Source organism: Antennarius striatus, chromosome 9, assembly GCF_040054535.1.
Source record: "Antennarius striatus isolate MH-2024 chromosome 9, ASM4005453v1, whole genome shotgun sequence".
Classification (NCBI taxonomy): Eukaryota; Metazoa; Chordata; class Actinopteri; order Lophiiformes; family Antennariidae; genus Antennarius; species Antennarius striatus.
Genome location: NC_090784.1, coordinates 13667429 through 13686537, shown reverse-complemented (window position 1 = coordinate 13686537; position 19109 = coordinate 13667429). Strand labels below are relative to the sequence as shown.

The 19109-nt window shown below is 39.3% G+C and overlaps 3 protein-coding genes across 5 annotated transcripts; all 3 read left to right on the top strand.

Moving 5' to 3' along the window:
* Window positions 1-98: 98 nt before the first annotated feature.
* Window positions 99-3040, top strand: malsu1 (mitochondrial assembly of ribosomal large subunit 1). The gene is made up of 4 exons (XM_068324599.1): window positions 99-435; window positions 903-1066; window positions 1143-1224; window positions 1334-3040. The coding sequence occupies exons 1-4, from the start codon at window positions 141-143 to the stop codon at window positions 1486-1488; spliced, it is 696 nt and encodes a 231-aa protein (XP_068180700.1). The 5' UTR covers window positions 99-140; the 3' UTR covers window positions 1489-3040.
* Window positions 3041-4902: 1862 nt separating this feature from the next.
* LOC137601592 (peptide YY-like) lies at window positions 4903-6535 on the top strand. Its single transcript, XM_068323850.1, has 4 exons — window positions 4903-5159; window positions 5352-5534; window positions 5624-5713; window positions 5832-6535. Coding segments are annotated over exons 1-4 (300 nt in total). The 5' UTR covers window positions 4903-5157; the 3' UTR covers window positions 5857-6535.
* A 603-nt stretch (window positions 6536-7138) lies between these two features.
* On the top strand, window positions 7139-19051 carry pals2a (protein associated with LIN7 2, MAGUK p55 family member a). 3 transcript variants are annotated; one of them, XM_068323488.1, is made up of 14 exons: window positions 7139-7284; window positions 9933-10007; window positions 11078-11200; window positions 13440-13558; window positions 14381-14533; window positions 15105-15254; window positions 15478-15705; window positions 16586-16717; window positions 16811-16913; window positions 17034-17105; window positions 17207-17368; window positions 17453-17655; window positions 17736-17864; window positions 17975-19051. In XM_068323488.1, the coding sequence occupies exons 3-14, from the start codon at window positions 11170-11172 to the stop codon at window positions 18149-18151; spliced, it is 1659 nt and encodes a 552-aa protein (XP_068179589.1). In that variant the 5' UTR covers window positions 7139-7284; window positions 9933-10007; window positions 11078-11169; the 3' UTR covers window positions 18152-19051. The 3 variants fall into 3 exon arrangements, with proteins under 3 accessions (XP_068179589.1, XP_068179588.1, XP_068179590.1); XM_068323487.1 differs by having other exon boundaries at window positions 9933-10011; XM_068323489.1 differs by lacking the exons at window positions 7139-7284; window positions 9933-10007; window positions 11078-11200; window positions 13440-13558 and having other exon boundaries at window positions 14473-14628.
* Window positions 19052-19109: the final 58 nt, after the last annotated feature.

Genomic DNA, 19109 nt, shown 5'->3' with positions numbered 1-19109 from the left:
GTAGTGTTTCTCATTTATAAACCCAGAAAGCAACGAAGAAGGTGTTTAGACCAATCGTAAGCCAAGGACCGCAAACACTTCCTGCTTTTATCCTCTGAGAGTTGTGGCTAGTTGACAGTTTTACTCATATTAAATTTAAAATGCAGATTATTCCTTATTGCCTCAAGAAACTTGTATCACCAGTATTTAAAAGCAGCGTTATTGTGAAACAAAGTGGTGTTTTTAGAAACTTGTGTTCGATCCCCAAAAGTCGTTTTAATCTGAATTTACCTCGACGAGCACATTTGTCCTCAAGTCAAAGCTGGTGTGTAGGGAACAGTCATGTGGACACACAACGATGGTATTCGGAGGTTTGCACTGACGGTGAACAGAAGAGGAGCGCTGGTGTGGAACAAGAGAAATCACAGGAGATAGACAGCGTCCACAAACAAACAAGTAAGTAGCTGGTCCCATCCAGGTGTTGGTTGGACAAAGAAACAACTACATTGTTCTTTATTATTTGATATTTACTAAATAATTAAGCGATTTGTCTACAAATTATTGTTTGTGTATAAAATTTGTAACATCTTAATTTGACAATCCAAAGGTTGTTTGATAAGGCCACATTAGAATTTTAAGACCTCCCTTTTGGTTCATGAAAATTACTCGTGCTACAACATTTTATTATTGGTTAATTAGTTTATTTCCCAAACGATGGAATCATTTTTTAAACTTACACATGCCAGAAAATATACGAAATTCCCATTACAATTTTCCACAGCCAGAGGCGATATTTGAAAAATAGCTTGTGGTCTCCAACCAGTGTCTAAAACCAATCATATTAATTTATGAACACTTAATAAAATGTGTCTCTTTTTGCTTGAATATTGCTACTCAATTTTATAACCATTTTTCACCGCCAGAATTCACTCTTGATGTGCTGGTGTCTCTACTGCGTCAGGAAAATGCAGTGGACATCTGTGTTATTAGAGTACCTGAACAGATCAAATATGCAGAGTACTTCATTGTTGTGAGTGGCATATCAGTGAGACACCTCCGTGCAATGGCATTTTATACCGTCAAAGTGGTAATTAACATACACTTCACACTTTTAAATGTTGATTGGATCCTAAGCTTTGCATAAAGGATACTTTTTCTCACAGTACAAGTTTCTGAAGAAAAAAGGTGAACCAAACGTCAAGATTGAAGGAAAGGATGCAGAGGACTGGATCTGTATTGACTTCGGTAATCTTGAAAGATCCTGACTTCAGTGATTCAAAGTATAAAGTGATGTTTTGGCCAGTAGGTCCACTGGACATGTTAATTGTCTTACTTTTCTCTCTCTATGTCTCAGGGAATATGGTTGTTCATTTCATGCTACCAGAGACCAGAGAAGTATATGAACTGGAGAAACTCTGGACTCTCCGTTCTTATGATGAGCAGCTGAAGAACATCCCTGCTGAGACACTACCAAAAGATTTTATATATGATATTGAAGACACAAAGTGACCGCACAGGACAAAATATTTAATTGTGCACAAACCCATCCTGTCTCATGTTGATTGGTGCTACAGATATGTAAATGGTTTGATCTCTTACAGCATCTGGACTGAAATCCAATTGCTTTACATTTTGTTTAAATACAGAGGACATCATATGGTGTTTTCCCCCAAAATATCTTAATGCCTATTAATGATTTTCTTTAACGTTCTAATATTTGATCATTTTTGTTACTATTCCAAAAGCCTTTACATTATTGTCTACTTAATGGGGTCTGAACTTAGCAACATTTGATGCAATGATGTGTTCTCCCAATAAATATCTAAGTATGTTGAACACATTTTCTGCTTCTTGATAAAAAAATATTTTTTTAAATTTGATCCAACCAGAAGATAAATGTGTCCTTGAAGCCTAGATATTATTTTTCTGGTAATGGTACATTACCCAACAATCCCACACCAAATCAAACAAGCTTTGTTCCATTCAGAAGTTGTTGGTTAAAGTATGAGTCAAGCATTATTGCTTAGTGAGTTGGTAACACCCTGGTAAATTTGTTGATTTAATTCAAAGATCTTCTATTTGCACAGCTTGTTTGGCAAATAACCCATATTTAGGACACCATGCTTTGCAATTAGAAAATATTCTTTATTTCTTGAGTATACAGTACTTTTTTTTTTTAAAGTTGGTAAGATTTTTCCTTCATTGTGAAACTATTTGACATATCTGTAATGTGTCACTTAGGAACACCCCAATTGATAGATTTGGGGGAAAAAACGAGGTTTTTACAAAGTTTCAAATGCTTGCATTTTGTGTGGAACCTAGTAGTAAACTAGAGTTATTCTTTTAGGTAAAGAAATCAAAAGTACAATGTGTGCTTTCTCCAAATCAAATCTCCACGATCCAGTTGAAGCTTGTACTACAGGATAACATCCTGCTTTTCTTGTAGAGCAAGATAATATCTTTAATCACCAACCTTCTTGCCCTTGCTTGCCTGGTAGCTTGTCATACATGGATGCTTCTGCTCATTGTTTGCATTGTCTTGACAATACTTATCATTGTTCCCTGAAATGTTACTGGCCTCAAACCGTCTTATGTATCACTGCACTTTGTATGCTACACCTGGCCGGCATCATGACATGTTGTTACCTTCTTGGCCAGGCCACACATAAATAAGAGATCCCATTTTCAATTGGTAAATTTTCTTAAAATAAAAAGTACAATATTTAGCTAATAGAGATTTAGATTTTGGTTGCACATGAATGGGATTGCATAAAATGAATGTATTATCACATATTTTATACTTTTTTGTGTCTGGCTGAATAAAGTGCATCAGCTACACAGCTATTTAATCCACTGTGTTAAGAGTTCTTGATGATAAGGATTATGGAGCTATTGGACATAATGACAGTAAATTAGCTAATTTATGTATTGCTGCTTAATTCCTTGTGCATTTTACTGCACTGTAAAGTTCAACCATGCATTATGGAGCTTCTCTGCAGCATTTGCATATAAACTTGTGCTGAACAGAAACAAGAGCAAATTACCTTACAGTTTGACTAAAAAGAAATCGTCCAAGCATTTATGCAAGACCTCAATATATCAATATGGTCTCAATATTCATCTAAAAGCGCATGTACCCTCTTTACTTTTTTCATTCCAAGATTGTGTTTGTTGTCTAAAAACAAGTGGATGGACAAAGCATTTGGGCCGTTGCAGGTGGGTTGGCTCTTGGCTAGTCTTTGGTGCTTTCTCATTAACATCCTCCATGTTAATAGCAGCTATCACCAGTGGGCACATCAGCTGTATGAGACATGACACTTTGCTTTATCCACCTGGCCCTCATTTGTCAGCAAGGCACTTTACAGCAAAGTAGAAGAATTTAAAGTAGACATTTTTTACTCACCATTGCTGTACCCCCGATCTCGCAGAACCTTGACAGAACATGCTGTGAGCCCCCACTCAAATACAGCCAGCCCAACACAAAAACAGCTTAGTTCTAGTTCAGATTTGTGTAATGCCCAAAACAAGACTAAAATATGACTATTAAACTAAATGTACTTATTCCCCCCGAAACATATATAAACAAAATACAATTTCCTTACTTGATCTCCTGTCAATGAAATAAAAAATTCAGCAAAAACAAAAAAAACCTTCCCACTTAGGTGCTCTGAATTTGTAATACACGTCTACCACATTCAATAGAATGTAGAACTGCAATATACTTTTTGATTTTTTTTTTCATTTGCTCTCTAAATATTTCAAAGTATTCACATTGATTGATTTGTATTGATCATCTGCAGGATAATCGTGACAAGCTGTCTATTGAAATCATTGTATTTAAATATTTACACACTTTTCGCTCATTCCTCAAAACCCATAACCTCCAGTCATTTGGTAAATAGTAGAACTTCTTTCTGCAGACTTTGCTGTCGCTCTGACATGGTGCTCTCACATGACTGTCATAGGAAACAATGGCACCCATGCGTGCTGTCAGATTTTTGGAGGTGAGCACTTTAAAAAAAAAGTCGTGATCATTAAAGTAATCATACATTTAGAGCCGATTATCTTTTGTGCCTTACTGCAACTGGAATTGAACAAAATATAGGCTTGAGCAATTTACTGTAATTTCATGTGTGATTGATGTACTGCCAGCAAAGTTTAAACTTCCATTCTAGTGCCACCAGTGTAGATTCATGTCACATGCAACATTGATGGATTTATAATTTTAAGAATGGTTCAAGACATGTATTTATATTATAGTTAGGCCCTGTAGAGAAACCCACTTTTACTGCCATTCTTTTCTTTTTAAGTTAATTTTTTTTTGTACATATTAAAATATATTTCACACTTCCTGTGTATTTCCCAATAAACTGACATATCAACTTTCCAAATATTCAATACACATAGATTTAACCCAAACACTAGACCATTATTAGTGACACATTGCTGACATCTTAGAGCTTGAGACTCTTTAGTTGATTTTAACTTAATGTCTGTTTCAGCATGTCTGTGTAGGTTCTCAGTCATCTAGGTCATGGTTATCCAAAAGCTGTTGAGTCGATCCACTGGACGTTAAGAAAGTTCTTGAAGACGTTTCGTCTCTCATCCAAGAGACGAAACGTCTTCAAGAGTCTGTTTCAGCATTTTACAGACATCACTCAACTTAGAATTCAAATTGTATTCTTGGCCAACAACTAAATTTGCAGTGTTAAGTACTTAATGTATTGTAGAAGCAAGTAAAAGAAGTTCACTTTCATTAGAAACTGAATCAATTATGTGTCTGCATAATTTGCTGTCATGGGTTGAAAAATAAACAAGAAATCCTCACAAAACACACGTTGACCAACTGCAGTTATCTTTTAATTCAGTTTGTTTTAATAAATTGCACAACTAATGTTCACCATCAAGTACAAAAACTGTTTTTTAATAAAATGAATGCCATAAAATCTTAAAGTCTATGTCTTGGTTCATTTATTTCACATTCGAGACATTCAGGAATTACAAAATTAATGAGGCAGGAGATATTTCTCTGGAGTACCCTAAAAGTGAATTAAATTATCCTCCCTCCCCATCTGACTCTCTCTCTCTATAAAACACAGGCAATGTTGAGAAATTGACAGAGGTACCATCAACTGCAAGAAAACCAACTATAGCAGTGTTTTCAGGCATAATACCATCATGTAAGCTTTATAACATTAGTATTTCTATAATTTTAAATAAAGGACTTTCAAAAGAAATTAATTCAGTCATTTGGGACATAGCAACTTTTATGCTTGAGAATCACTCCAATATGGAGCTCTGCTTTTGGAATTGCTTTGTTGGATAATGATTTTTCTTGTGCGTTTTGATTGTTGAAATTCCATGTGATCCAGGATTCGCTCCAGCGCTGCGATGCTGCTGACTGTTGTGGCTCTCTGCCTGCTGGCTTGTAGTCACTACGGCATACATGCATATCCAGTCAAGCCTGCCAGTCCCCGCAACGGAGCACCACCTGAGGAGCTCGCCAAATATTATTCTGCACTAAGACACTACATCAATCTGATAACACGACCAAGGTTTGTCATTCAGTTTCTATGAAATTGTTTAAATGTACAAAATTCAGAAAATGTATGCAAGAAAGTTTTGATATTTTTTTTGTGTGTAGGTATGGGAAAAGAGACACCCCAGATACTGTATTGACAGATATGTTGATGAGAGAGAGCACGGAGAGTATTCCAGAATCAAACTATGTCGGGTAAACCTTAATTCAGTTGTATTTTGTGTTTATTTGAAACTTGCAAAGAGTTTTCTTACGTATGTTAATGTATGCAAAACAGAACATTTCTTTTAACATGTAATTCATTTTGTTATAGGTATGATGGCCTGCCACTGTGGTGATGATCCTGGAACCTTGTAACCACACTAAATTTATGACAAAGCTGCTGTCCTGTCTGTTGCCGGCATGAAATGAATTGTACAGCATGAAATTAACTGCAATGTAAACATTTTGGTTGTCACAGTTTCTCTAATGCACAGTTTAATGAGCAAATCACTCTGTAGAAAACTCGTCTGCCAAGGCTCAACAATTCACACATCTATTTAACTTGCTTGACCTGTGATATCTTGTGAAATCAGCGTGTTTTCGATATGCATTTAGTCGGCATAACCAAGAAAGTTGACCAAAAAAAAACAGAAAAAAAAGTCAACTACAAGTATGTTGAATGAAGTGGGAAAAAATCCAGATCTGCCCCAAATTTTACGGGATTGCTCCATCCTTGTAGGTTTTAAGTTTGTGGACATCCTTCCAATAGTTTTAGTGTAACCCTGCTAAAACCAACAACTAACAAAAGGAACAATGTAGATCTTTTTTCTTTTTTTTTTACGAGTGACTAGTAGGCCAACTAAATTAGACTTGGCTTGGCCAGTAATAGTAACAATTATGTGTGCATAGCTACGGCTTGTGTCGGTTCACGGATGAAGTAACGGCGCCCTCTACTGGCGAGCCAGGATGTGAACGGCTTGAAAACATTTTCATAAAGGGCAAATTCATACTTCATGTTTTGACAATGTTGTCTTTGGCTAAAAAATAAATAAATAAATAAATGGGCTCTAAATCGAGCACAATGCTGTATTTATTATACCAGTAATGGAATGCCTAATTAGACGTTCAACCTGACTGAAAACAGATTTACACATAATCTACATAAAATCTAATGGATTCTACGGTTATGACAAATAAGATCTGTTGTAATGGATACTGCTTGGAAGCTACATGATTACCTGCTAATGTGCGGTGAATGTACGATTTACAGCCAGATGTGGCGTTTGTGTAATCACAGCTACACTTCGGTCTCATCATGACGCAAGTGTGTCCTCGATTTTGACATTTTGTTTCAATGGATCAATCGCTACTGATATGGTTCAGAGTTTACCAGAATTACAAAATAGATCATTAATGGTGCAGCACTTCAAAGAGAATTAAGCAATCCATTAAATCTATCTAACATTACATTATTTTTATACTTGGGGAGGGGGGGGGGGTCCCCAATATGGATCACAGTAATGTTTCATGAAGTCTTGATGTAGTTGTTAATTATTAACGTAATCAATAGTTCTTAGGATACAATTCACAATAAGTTATTAGGGTGGGCTGAGCAGGACTCGGTGGGTTAGACTGAGATTGAAAGGCAGCGGTCATTAGCATAGCAATGTCTCCGGACAGGAACTAGAGGGGAGCAGGCAGGCACGCTGGAAATGAAGCGACTAGTGCGCCACTGACCTGCAGGAAGAATGGAAGGGTGATTCCCTGACACTGATTCAACCACGGTAAAGTATTACTCATTCATTTTTACAACACATTTACTCTACTGTCCATCCCGGGAGCCTCTGGTTCCTGAACTAACACTCCCAACAACTAACGGTAACTACAGTGAGCCACCCGGGTCTACCGATCGCTAGCATTAACAGCTGACTCTACCTGCAGATCGGTGCTCTGGACCCGCAAGAAAACATTCAGGACACAACTCCTCTTGTTTACTGACGGTACGCGAGGTGTAAAAGTACCTCAGCGTTTGCTAGCATTTGTTAGCATTGCTAACTGCCATGCATTTTTAGCCAACAAAAGTAGCATCGGCTAGCACCAACTTTGAATGTGATGTGATTTTCTTGCAATAAAACCCAAATATTAAAGACGAGAAAACGAGTGGCGAGAGTTCAAGACGCGTCAGCTGACGGGAAATCGTTGCGCGTTAACGCTGAATGTTGTTGTTGTTGTTTTTATAGTTTGTCTCCGTGTTACTTAGCAGGATGTTGGTGTGTTACCTCACACTGAAAATGGTCACACATGACTTGTGTGCGTGTAGCACCGCAAGTCATCAAGACACTGTGAACCAACACGCTTCTTGAAGGATGATATTAATTTAGCTCCACTGTGGGTCACTTTGGGTTCTTCCCTGACTGAGAACCGATAGTATGAAGGTTCGTGCTAGCTCCAGCACCTAGCGCTGGCTCCCCACCTGGCCGCTCTCAGTCACGTGGGTGACAAAGGCTCCAGCTCCCAGTGGTGTGTGGAGCGGACTCCATTCATCAGGGGGGCTCCTGGAGGGGAGTGGGCTGCAGCTCAGGCCTGATTCCTGAAACACTCCAATGCTGTTCCAAACACATATTAGTGTTATCTTATGCCTCCATTCATTTCCCCCCACATGTACCGAACGTGTGTGTTTCCTACATCAGACAGGGGCCGCAGTCTAGTTCAGGGGGCCAAGATTGTAAGGCTCATACTGATATTAATGATTGAGACTTTTAGAAAATACCTAGAAGTCTAAACAGGTACTTACAATTTTACCTTTTGAAGTTGATGCATGTGAAATAACTCATACTATTTTTATTAAGTAATACTAAGACAAATACATGAAAGGTAATAACAAATATAAGACAAAAATAACACCAAAACATACACCATGAACATGTCAGGTGAGCCACTTGGAGTATAATAAATTATATACAATTTTTCAGTCTGAGTGCTCACGCTGTTTGGCTTATTCACTTACCCCATGAGTCTTCAGTGGGTTTACAATGGGACTTATCACTGACCCTCTGACAATTTTGAGATCATTCTACTCCAGAAACTGACCACACACCCAAGCTGCACACTCAGATAATTTTCCATTGTTTTCACACATATTCCGTCTTCTGTTTCAAACTTTTCTTTTGCTGGTTTGATGATCAATCACAACCCTTTTCCTAAATGCAGTTGTTCTTATGTTGATCCTCATTATGTGTTGTAACATTATGGGATGACTCTTTAAAGGCGTAGCTGGACTATATTAGAATAGTGAGCATTCATCACCATGGTAACTTGGTTTACTGGACTAACACACTTCCAGCACGCCAATCCCACAATATTAGTAAGGTTTCCCCAACCATGGTTTTCTTGCAGATGTCATTTCCTTCACAATCTTCATGCCTTTCTGTTTGGGTTCGGCTGGTTTGGCATGGGATCGGTGATTTGGGAGAAGGTAGATTGATCCATTTTCAACTGTAGATTTAGAATATGGAGGATTGAAGTAATTGATGCATTTTACAGGGGCAAATGTTACCTCACCCTTTGTTGGCTCGTTTGTCACAGACTGGTGTACAGTATACGCAAAATAAAAATGACTTCAGTGAGATAATACTGACCTGTTTGTGTAAACAGGCTTGATTTATTATTCTGGGTCTAATTTAAACATTTCCTCAAATGCATGACATGAAAGTGATTAGTCCAATGAAAGATAAGTGTCAATGCAGCTAATTTTCTTATTTTTGGATACATGTTGTAAGGTCTTTAGCGTATCTACTATATTAACATCAGCACATAGACAATGTTAGTCCAGAATTTACAAATTACACACACACACAAGGCATTCACAGGGATGTGACTAAAATCAGCTCCTAACTGCTAAATGAACAGAAGTAATATGAGGAATATATACAGTTATGGGAATTGTGTACTGTTATGTTTTGATACATGCATTCCATATTTAAACCAAATGCATAGAGTTTTAAATCTTTGAGATTAGACATAATGAAACCTCAGAATGAAAGTGATTACAATGCTTTTTATATTACTTTATGACACCTTCCAGGTCACTCTTTATCCCTTTTTTTCCCCTCAGGCTCACTATATTGCATCTAATATACTGTATATTCAGTGTGTGGGGGCACTCAGTACTGACTCAGTACGGACAGTCAATCTTATTTGATGAGTAGAAATGGGGGTTTTTTACACAGATGTTTGTCATGTGATTCTATTTACCAGTCATGTTTGCTTTAAATTACTACTGAATAACAAATACAAACTAGGGCAATAAAACCAAGTTGAGAGGGATCTCACTTGCCTACATACGTTGGTTTTGTCAATACCTCGGAGGCTTCCATGATAAATCACCAACGTACAGTAATTATTTTTTTCCTTTCACAATTTGTTTCCGCAGAGGTTCCAGATGAGTATTTTGTAGAAAAGTGGAGCTCCGTGTTGGATTGCAGCTCTCATGATTTGAAGGCAGCTGGTGGGTGAGTTTTTACCTTTAATTTGTCTTTTGTTTTTGGCTCTCATTGTTTGCTTGCTTATTGTCTTATTGACATTATGATTATGCCACATTTGAATATTCATACATTAACATTCAAATAGGCCTTAAACCTCAACAACTTTTTACTTCTGTTTTTCCGCTTTCGCACCAAAGTATTGCCTCTCTTTGTTTGGAAATCGTGTTTGCACAAGGTCCCCGGGGCCACCTCTGTATTTGTGTGACTCAACCTTTAGTCAGGAAGATTGGGGCTCTTAATTTCATAACACACCCTGATTACATGTGCATAAGACCTGAGACGCACAGAGGATTTCTGCACTGTTTATGTGTCCTACCTCAGAACTGTGTTTATATTTGTTCAGCTTCCACTTATGTTAATGGAAGCCTGATTAATTTAGTGATGGTACTTGTATCTTGCAGTTGATACAGTGTACATACAGTTCCTTTTTTTCCGAACTATAAGGCACACCTAAAAGCGTTTAATTTTCCCATAAACCAACAAGTGCGCCTTATATATGAAAAAAGTTTGAAAGTAGGCCATCCAGATGAGTTCTCAGCTCTCAGCTGTAACCTCAACCCTCACGCTGTTGCCTATCTGGTCAGCAGCCCAGACAGAATACACAAGTCTAAGCTGTACCCCCCCCTCCCCCGACACAGTTGCCTGCTGTTTCAGGTGTCACCCACATTTGCAAATCAATTGTAGCATGCCAGGCACCTTTGGCTAGTAGTGACTTGGCTCTTGCAATTTGAGAAGAGGCTGCAGAGTCGTGAATGCAATCCCTTTAGCGCAGCTCAATCTAGTGGATGCATAATATAACCACAGCCTCTACAGCAGTTGCTATTCTATGTGCCTTATAATGCTGTGCGCCCTATTCTGGTGAAAACAGTTTTAAAATAGGCCGTTCATGGAAGGTGCGCTTTATAATCCAGTGCGACCTATATGAAAAGTTTGAAAATGGGCCATTCATTGAATGTGCATCTTATAGTCCAGTGCGCCTTATAGTGTGAAGAATACTGTACTTACTGACTTGAGTTGGTTTTACACTATCCAGCTATCCAGATGCTGCGGTTTCTGTAAGCAGGCAGTTGGGTGGCTTTTGACTGCTTTAAGACTTCTACCTTTTTGATCTGAGGAACATCAAACATGACTGTGGCCAACGCAAAGTCAGGCGCAGGTAAGGCATTTGGTTTGCTTTGATAAGTCCCAATTGATATTAAACAGCTTCAAAAAGCTAAAACTAAAACAGCTTTTATAAATAAGAATTAATCACACCTCAATATGTGATTAATATGTGACACCTAAATATGCTACTTATTTTAATCAAGTGTTTAGAAACATGATGTTGCTGTAATAAAATTTTAAAATTCATTAAGGTAACTTTATACGCCACCATCAGAGGCCTGTTTTATAAATCACTCTTAATCTGGTTAATTTGACTCCATAAAGCAAGTTCAACATATTTTTGGTTAGTTGAACAACTTACACAGGGAAACTAACCTGGAGCCCGTTCAAGAAATCAAACGATCGTAAGTGGAGATTGAAATTCTACACTTTCTTTACAATTTAAACTCAATTCAAGATCATCCAGCCAAAGTAGTTCCCGACATATTCAGGTAGTCTGTATAATGTATGTGTGATCCATTCTTAAACAGCAAGAGAGTTCGCACGTAGTTCAAATCAATGTACCGTAGCAAACAGCAGTGGCAAAGAGAAGGTAGCGATGTTCACGCCACAGAATAAATCATACGCACTGACACACATGAAGACTCGACTCAGACCAGCTACAGCCGCTATAAGCAAAATCAGAGACACAGATGAAGGAGAAATTAAGGATTAATTGATTACTTGATTTACTTGATTTGATGATTTCTTTGGTGAGTTTCACTGATTGTGGTTAATGAAGATAAATCATATTGTGGGACACCAGGGCATCCGTGTTGTTAGCATGACTTTTTTCTGTTATACCGGTGTTGCTGAATTCAAGATAATTCCCCAGAGGCTAGTTTCCTCTCTTAACATAACATAGTTTAACCTCTTTTAATTTCCCTCATACAACCAAACCGATGGAAAGTGAGTGAGACTAACCAAGATACGCCTTTGTTCGACGAACTTAAGTTTGACGAATTTGACGTGAGGCATGTTGGAGCAAACCATTCTCTCATCATGAGGAAATCACCATTGCGTGTACTATTACGTTTGCACAGTGACACAGAAAATAATTATCTCCATGTTGTGATACAAACCAAATTCTATATCAATGAACAAACCATGATCTCAATTCTTCTTTTAGGAGTTTTAATGCAGACAAACTGCTGAAAAGATTTTTATGTGGGGCAGGAGAATGGATTGCTAAGGCTTTAAGTGACAATGGTGTTCGTATACACTTTCAGAGTGCTTTCTAGTGCAACTATAAGATAATCTAATTTATACAGAAATGTATAAAATTAGATTCGATTAGATCAGATATACAAAAATAATCTCAAACTGGGTAATTCACAAAATGAAAGTATGAATAACTTAGACAGTACTTCAAATCAGCTAATCAGCTATAGTTTGATCTCAATTGTAGGTCTATATCAATATTATTTGTTGACCCTTAGCTGTAACCTTTCCATGACACCTAGAAATGCAAACATTCTGAATCACAAGGTCCTGACGGATCATTTGGATCCAGATTATAATTTGATCATTCTTAGATCTTAACTATCCATGATGTTGGAAAAAAAAATCTGGTACAGTATTTACTCCTATTCTGCAATAGTGAAGTACTGATGTAAAAATTCAGAGAAAATTATTATTATTATTATTATTATTATTATTATTGAGCATCCCTACTAAAAGGCAGACATTTGGATGAATTGTACTGACAGATCTTTGTTTGTTGGATACATACATGGCTTGTTGAGAAAAAAAGCTTATTAACCCCCAGAAAGCAGATTTCATACTCTATTTTAAAGCAGAGAGGTACAGAATGATGTGATATTAGTATTGTTACTTGCTCGTTTGACTCAGTGAAGTTTAGTCAAACCTCCAGCTGTATGTGTGAGACTGTTTGGCTCTGGTCTCTTGCCGTTTAATCTCCGCCTCGACAAGGCAGATCTGTTGGAAGAACAATTCCCTTTTGACTCTGTGAGCTCATTGCTGCTGAGATGGAAATGAGAGGCATTTTCTGTAAAATGGTCCATTGATTAACCGGCCACTTGCTGCTCTTGCTTTGTATGCAATTATTGTAGTCCATTGTGGCACACGTTATTTCACTCTCTGTTTTTTAAAAATAATTTTCTTCATATTTTTATTACTGCTGACACGTTTATCAGTCGCTCATTTTCCAGTCTTTCTTCTCAAAGAGCTAATTGAAGTTTTCAAGAAGAAAGTAAGAAATTCTCAATCAGTGGGTTTCTTTTCACCGACAGCCATGCAGCAGGTACTCGACAACCTGAAGGACCTTCCATCAGGCACAGAAGCCAAAGATATCGACCTCATCTTCCTCAGAGGCGTCATCGAGAGCCCCATCGTACGCTCTCTTGCCAAGGTAATACACCGACAACTTCAACCAGTGCTCACGCAAGCACACACACACGCACGCAGACACACACACACACACACACACACACACACACACACACACACACACACACACACAGAAAGAGAGAGTTGTAATATCACTTGGAGGTCATCAGGCTATAGCTGAGAAGAGAAGCAAATGTCACAGTGAGCCTGAGGAAATGACGGTGTGGTCAGTGTCAGGTGTCACCATGTGTTCAAGATGGCGACTAACTATTCTTGGCAACTCACTCTGAGATCCAACAATATATTTCATTCAGGTTGGTACTCCTGGAGAAAAGAGTCTGTCTGTCTGTCTGTCTGCAGACAAACATCTTGTGACGTGCTGTCCTATTCCAACGTCACTGTTTAAATTGCTTGCTAGAACTGTTCCGACGTTGTGTTTGTTTATAGTTGTAGTAAGTAAATGTTTGTTTTAACATTAGCAAAAAATATTTTTCCACGTTGCGTCAAGAGATTGACAGCACAATAAATAGAACAAATTAAGACTCGTGAATCATAATTGTCGAGGATCGCTTTGGTCAAAAGGTAAATCAAGTGTGTCCAGGTGGGAAAAAATGCTGAACTTTGTGCATAAATTATGGTAGAAATGTGGAAATCGGTTGTTTGAGCCTCTGTGTTAAACATTGTTAAAATCAGTAATGTGTTTTTTAAAAAGATTAAAAATAAAATTAAGATTTAAAAAATTGCAATTTGTAACTAACAACATTTCTCCATTCCATACAGAATGGAGACATGTTGATTTTTGATTTAATTTTCTGCACGTTTTGGTGTGTGTTTGTGTCTGTAGGCCCATGAACGTCTTGAGGAAGTGAAGTTACAGGCTGTACAGACTGATAACGTTCAGTTGGTCACAGAGATCCTGGATTCCCTCAACAACCTGCCTGAAAAAGATGCTGCTGTCACTGAACTTGCTAAAATCCTGCAGGAGCCTCACTTCAAGGTAGCGCAGGCCTCGTTCCTAGCATACGCTATGGATTCTGGGAGATCTAACAATCGCTTGTGTTCTATTCATATGGGATGGATGTCAGTCAAGAGGTCAGACGGCCCTCCACCCTCGCCTCATACGTTCTCAAACATTTATGCACCAACATGGAAGGGTGGGGCGTTTTCTTGGGCCAATAGTAGGCTGAGTTACTGTATGTGGGTAGCGCATAGCTCAGTGCAAGTCGGGGGTGAATATTTTTGTCACTGTTGAAGTAAATCTTCACATTTGCTGATGTAGTTTTGTAGTCTCTGCTCCAAACTCTGTTGTGGCTGTATGGGTAAGAACAATCCTGATTTATCTTCCTTTGGTGTCACTCAGTTGGTGCAGAGTTTGGTGTCGTTTTATTGAGGAATGTGTGAATTCAAGTGATCTTTTTTTTTTTTTTTATGCCTTCATGCCAGCTCTGGCACCAACCATTCACTGTTTGGAGGTTTAGAAGACGAAGCAATCCTTTTGTAGTCAGACGAAAGTATTGAGATGTTGTAAATCAGGTTTATTCTTATTGCTGTCTGTATTTTTCTCTCAGTCTTTGATAGAGGCTCATGACAAAGTTGCAGCAAAGTGCTATGAAATGCCCCATGCTACGGTGAACAGCAATGCTTCGATGACAGCTGCACTCATGCCAGCTGATGCTGTCAGAGTTATAGGCATCCAGAAGAAAGCTGGGGAACCTCTGGTAGGTCATCCAGGTGTTTACCACCACAGCTCTGCAGAGGAAGCAAACCACACGGCTCCTAAAACGCATCGTCTTTTATTGGCCGTTTGTTATAACATGACTAACTTTAACAACCGTAACTCGGCATGAGTTGTTTTTCCGTGCAGTGGAGACAAGCTGACCCCCTGACACGGCCCTCGTATGATTGATGATGTGTGTGTGTTACTTAATGACTGTCTTTCAGGGGGTGACGTTCCGTGTGGAGCAAGGAGAGATGGTGATCGCACGGATTCTGCACGGCGGCTCGGTTGACAGGCAGGGCATGCTGCACACAGGTGACATCATTCGCGAGGTTAACGGTCGCGAGGTGGGCAGAAATCCACACGATCTCCAGGAGCTGTTAAGGGACTGCAGTGGAAACATCACACTCAAGGTCCTGCCCGGCTACAGAGACACTCCAGAACCTCCACAGGTGAAGAAAGAGGAGACTTGTGGTCACCTCTGGGAGACCAATGATCCACTTTACTGGTGTGTTCATTGGACTACTGGATGTGTTGATCTGTGCGCCCAGATGTGGACAGAGTTGTACCTGTCAGGCGTTAGGTGAGAGCGGCCTGACCTACGCTACCTCAGAATGCCAGTCATCTGAAAATTGAGCCTAGGGAGGGTCTATTAATAACGCGTCACTCACTATGTGAGACATGCACCACTCTATTGGCTGGATTCCCCCCCCCCCGTGTGCACCTTGGCCCTCCCTCTTATAGTAACAGGGATGCACACAGCTGACACGACAGAGTGGTATGTAGGGTTATGTCAGACACTGACCTCTGTGGCAGGAAGGATCATATGATGTAATTCTGCTGTTTGGCTCTGAGCTGGTATGGGTTCATAGAATTTTACATTTCATGTATATTTCTAAAAATCAAATCAGTCTATGAACCACTTTGTGTCGTTTCCCATGACACTGTGGTCAGAGCCCTATTCTGTGGCATCTTGGGAATAATTTTAAAAAAAATACACCGACAGATATTTGAAATCATCACAGAGAATACCTGCAACACTCAAATTTGAATTGAAATCAAAGAATGATGTTGAATTGTGTCACTAAGTAGCCACGCACTAGTTTTGTAGAGTTATATAGTTATTTAAATTGATAAATAAAGTTAGTTATTTTGTTTTACAGTCAGTGTTGGTATTAAATAAAGTAGTTAAAAAGCAAGATAAATTATTAATTATCAACGTTATTAAGCTAAATTTAAAATTAATGGGTGTGTGTGTGTGTGTGTGTAATGTTTAACCTTTCCCTGTATTTATGCCTCCTGTGTGATTTAATTTTCTGACATCTTGTCAAGGTTTACCTAAAGACGCATTTCAACTATAATCCAGCCGCTGACAACTTGATCCCCTGCAAAGAGGCAGGCCTGGCCTTCTGTAAGGGAGAAATCCTCCATGTAGTCAACAAGGAGGACCCCAACTGGTGGCAGGTCAGTAGACATGGTTTAACTCTTCAAAGTAGAATCTAAAATCACAGCAGAACTTTTGGCGATAGTGATTTTCTATGGGACATGTTCATGTAGGCGTGTAAGGTTGTTGGTGGAGGGACCGGTCTCATCCCCAGTCAGTTCCTGGAGGAGAAAAGGAAAGCATTTGTGAGAAGAGACTGGAATTTACCTGCTACAGGTGAGGACGTTGTCACCTCATTCTCACCGTGCGACTTCTGTTTATTTCATCGTGATACTCAGGAAAGTCTTGAAGTCTAGCGCCCTCCTGTGGTGGCCTGACACTTTGTTGTTGTCTCAGGGTTTCTCTGTGGAGCTCTAACCAGGAAGAAAAAGAAGAAAAAAATGATGTACCTCACTTCAAAGAATGCCGGTGTGTATCGGCCCTGGTTCTGATTTTCCTAACAAGATAATAAGTTTACGTTTACATTGCAAATTAATTGACTGGCACTCATCGTGTGTTGCCCCGAACAGAATTTGATCGCTATGAGATTCAGACCTATGAGGAGGTAGCCAAGATGCCACCATTTCAGAGGAAAACGCTGGTTCTTATTGGAGCCCAGGGAGTTGGAAGACGGAGCCTGAAGAACAGACTTATTGTCATGAATCCCCTGCGATACGGCACCACTGTACCCTGTGAGTCTCAACCAGATAGCTAGAGGTAGTGTGTTGTTTATGGCTTCAGTATATGTAACTCCTCTCCTCACCTGTCACCTCCAGTCACGTCACGCCCTCCCAGGGAGGAGGAGAGAGATCGCCAGAACTACTGTTTTGTGACACGGGAAGAGATGGAGAAGGACATCAAGGAGAGCCGTTACCTGGAGCACGGCGAGTACGACGGCAACCTTTATGGTACAAAGATTGACTCCATCCATCAAGTGGTGGGTGCAGGTCGTACCTGCATACTGGATGTCAACCCACAGGTTAGTTGAAACCACATTCTGAATGATTTTCACCAAACACTTGGTTGCAAACCTTTTTTTTTTTTTTTCCCTGTGTTCAGGCGCTGAAGATGTTGAAGACTGCTGAGTTTATGCCATTTGTGGTGTTTATTGCTGCTCCTGAACTGGACACATTAAGAGCTATGCACAAAGCTGTAGTAGACGCTGGACTAACCACCAAGCTACTAACGGTGCGTTTTGAAGAGGCGAGAGAGAGAGACATCCTTTATTGACCCCCTTGGGGGAAATTAAACTGTAGTTGCTTTTCTTTGCTGACGTGCTGATCCTCTTTCTGTGACAGGAGAACGATTTAAAGAAGACTGTAGATGAGAGTGCCAGGATCCGCCGGGCATACAGCCACTACTTTGACCTGACTATTGTCAATGACAATCTGGACAAGGCCTTTGACAAGCTGCAGGAGCTAGTAGAGCGATTATTCATTGAGCCACAGTGGGTTCCAGTCAGCTGGGTCTACTGATCTTATTGACCCCCAATTGGACAGACGTAGCTGTCTGACCTCCTAGGCCTAGGATGAAAGGGGACGCCTGAAATGAAGTTCAACACTGTACTCTAAAGCAGCGTTGGACATCAGCCCTGTGTGAAGTTTGGTCTCGCACAAAACTGCATCACAAAGTTGAGTCACCTTGCTCTGAATCGGTTTCTGTCTAGCACACTATGCAACTCACAACTCACAGGAAGTGTACTTATTTATTGGCGAAAATATTTTTTTAATTCTTTCTATTCACATGGATTGGAAGAAGATACTCGCTTGTGTGTCGATGTCTTTTAAATGCAAATGTGATTTTTGTCATGTCCTGTTTTAATTTTACGTCTGTATGTTAGCGTATTTATTCTGCAAAAACAAGGGCTTGCACGTTGAAAAGAACGATACCTCACTGTCACTGTTTACAGTGCATATGCCTCCAGCATTCATCTCTTTTTATTCCTACTGTACACTTTAGAAGCTCATCATGACATTTGTCCCCTGGAATTCCATTTGCATCTCAGAAAAGGGAAGCATCATGCCAGCAACTAATGTTGTACAGAAGGAAAACTAATACTGAAGTATTTACCCATCGCTTCACTTGTAGTCAAGCACAACATATATCATTTATGTTGATGTCCAGAACATGTGAGCATCTCTGACTGCTAGACCTGGTGATAAGGTGCTGTGCTTGTGCCTCTTGGGAAGAGAGACTTTCCACGACTCTTGAACAGGGTACTTCATCTCAGTGAACTGTCCCTTTTGGATGTGATTTTACTAAAACATAACTGTTTAAAAAGACAACTTCATATTGACTCATTAGAAATGTGTATTTGACATGTTTTAAGAAAAAGCTGTATTTTCAGCTGTCGAATAAATAACTGATGTTTTCTAATATTCCACTTTGGTTGTGCTTTGTTGTGTTGAGTGTGTGTTCAAGAACCGGAAAAAA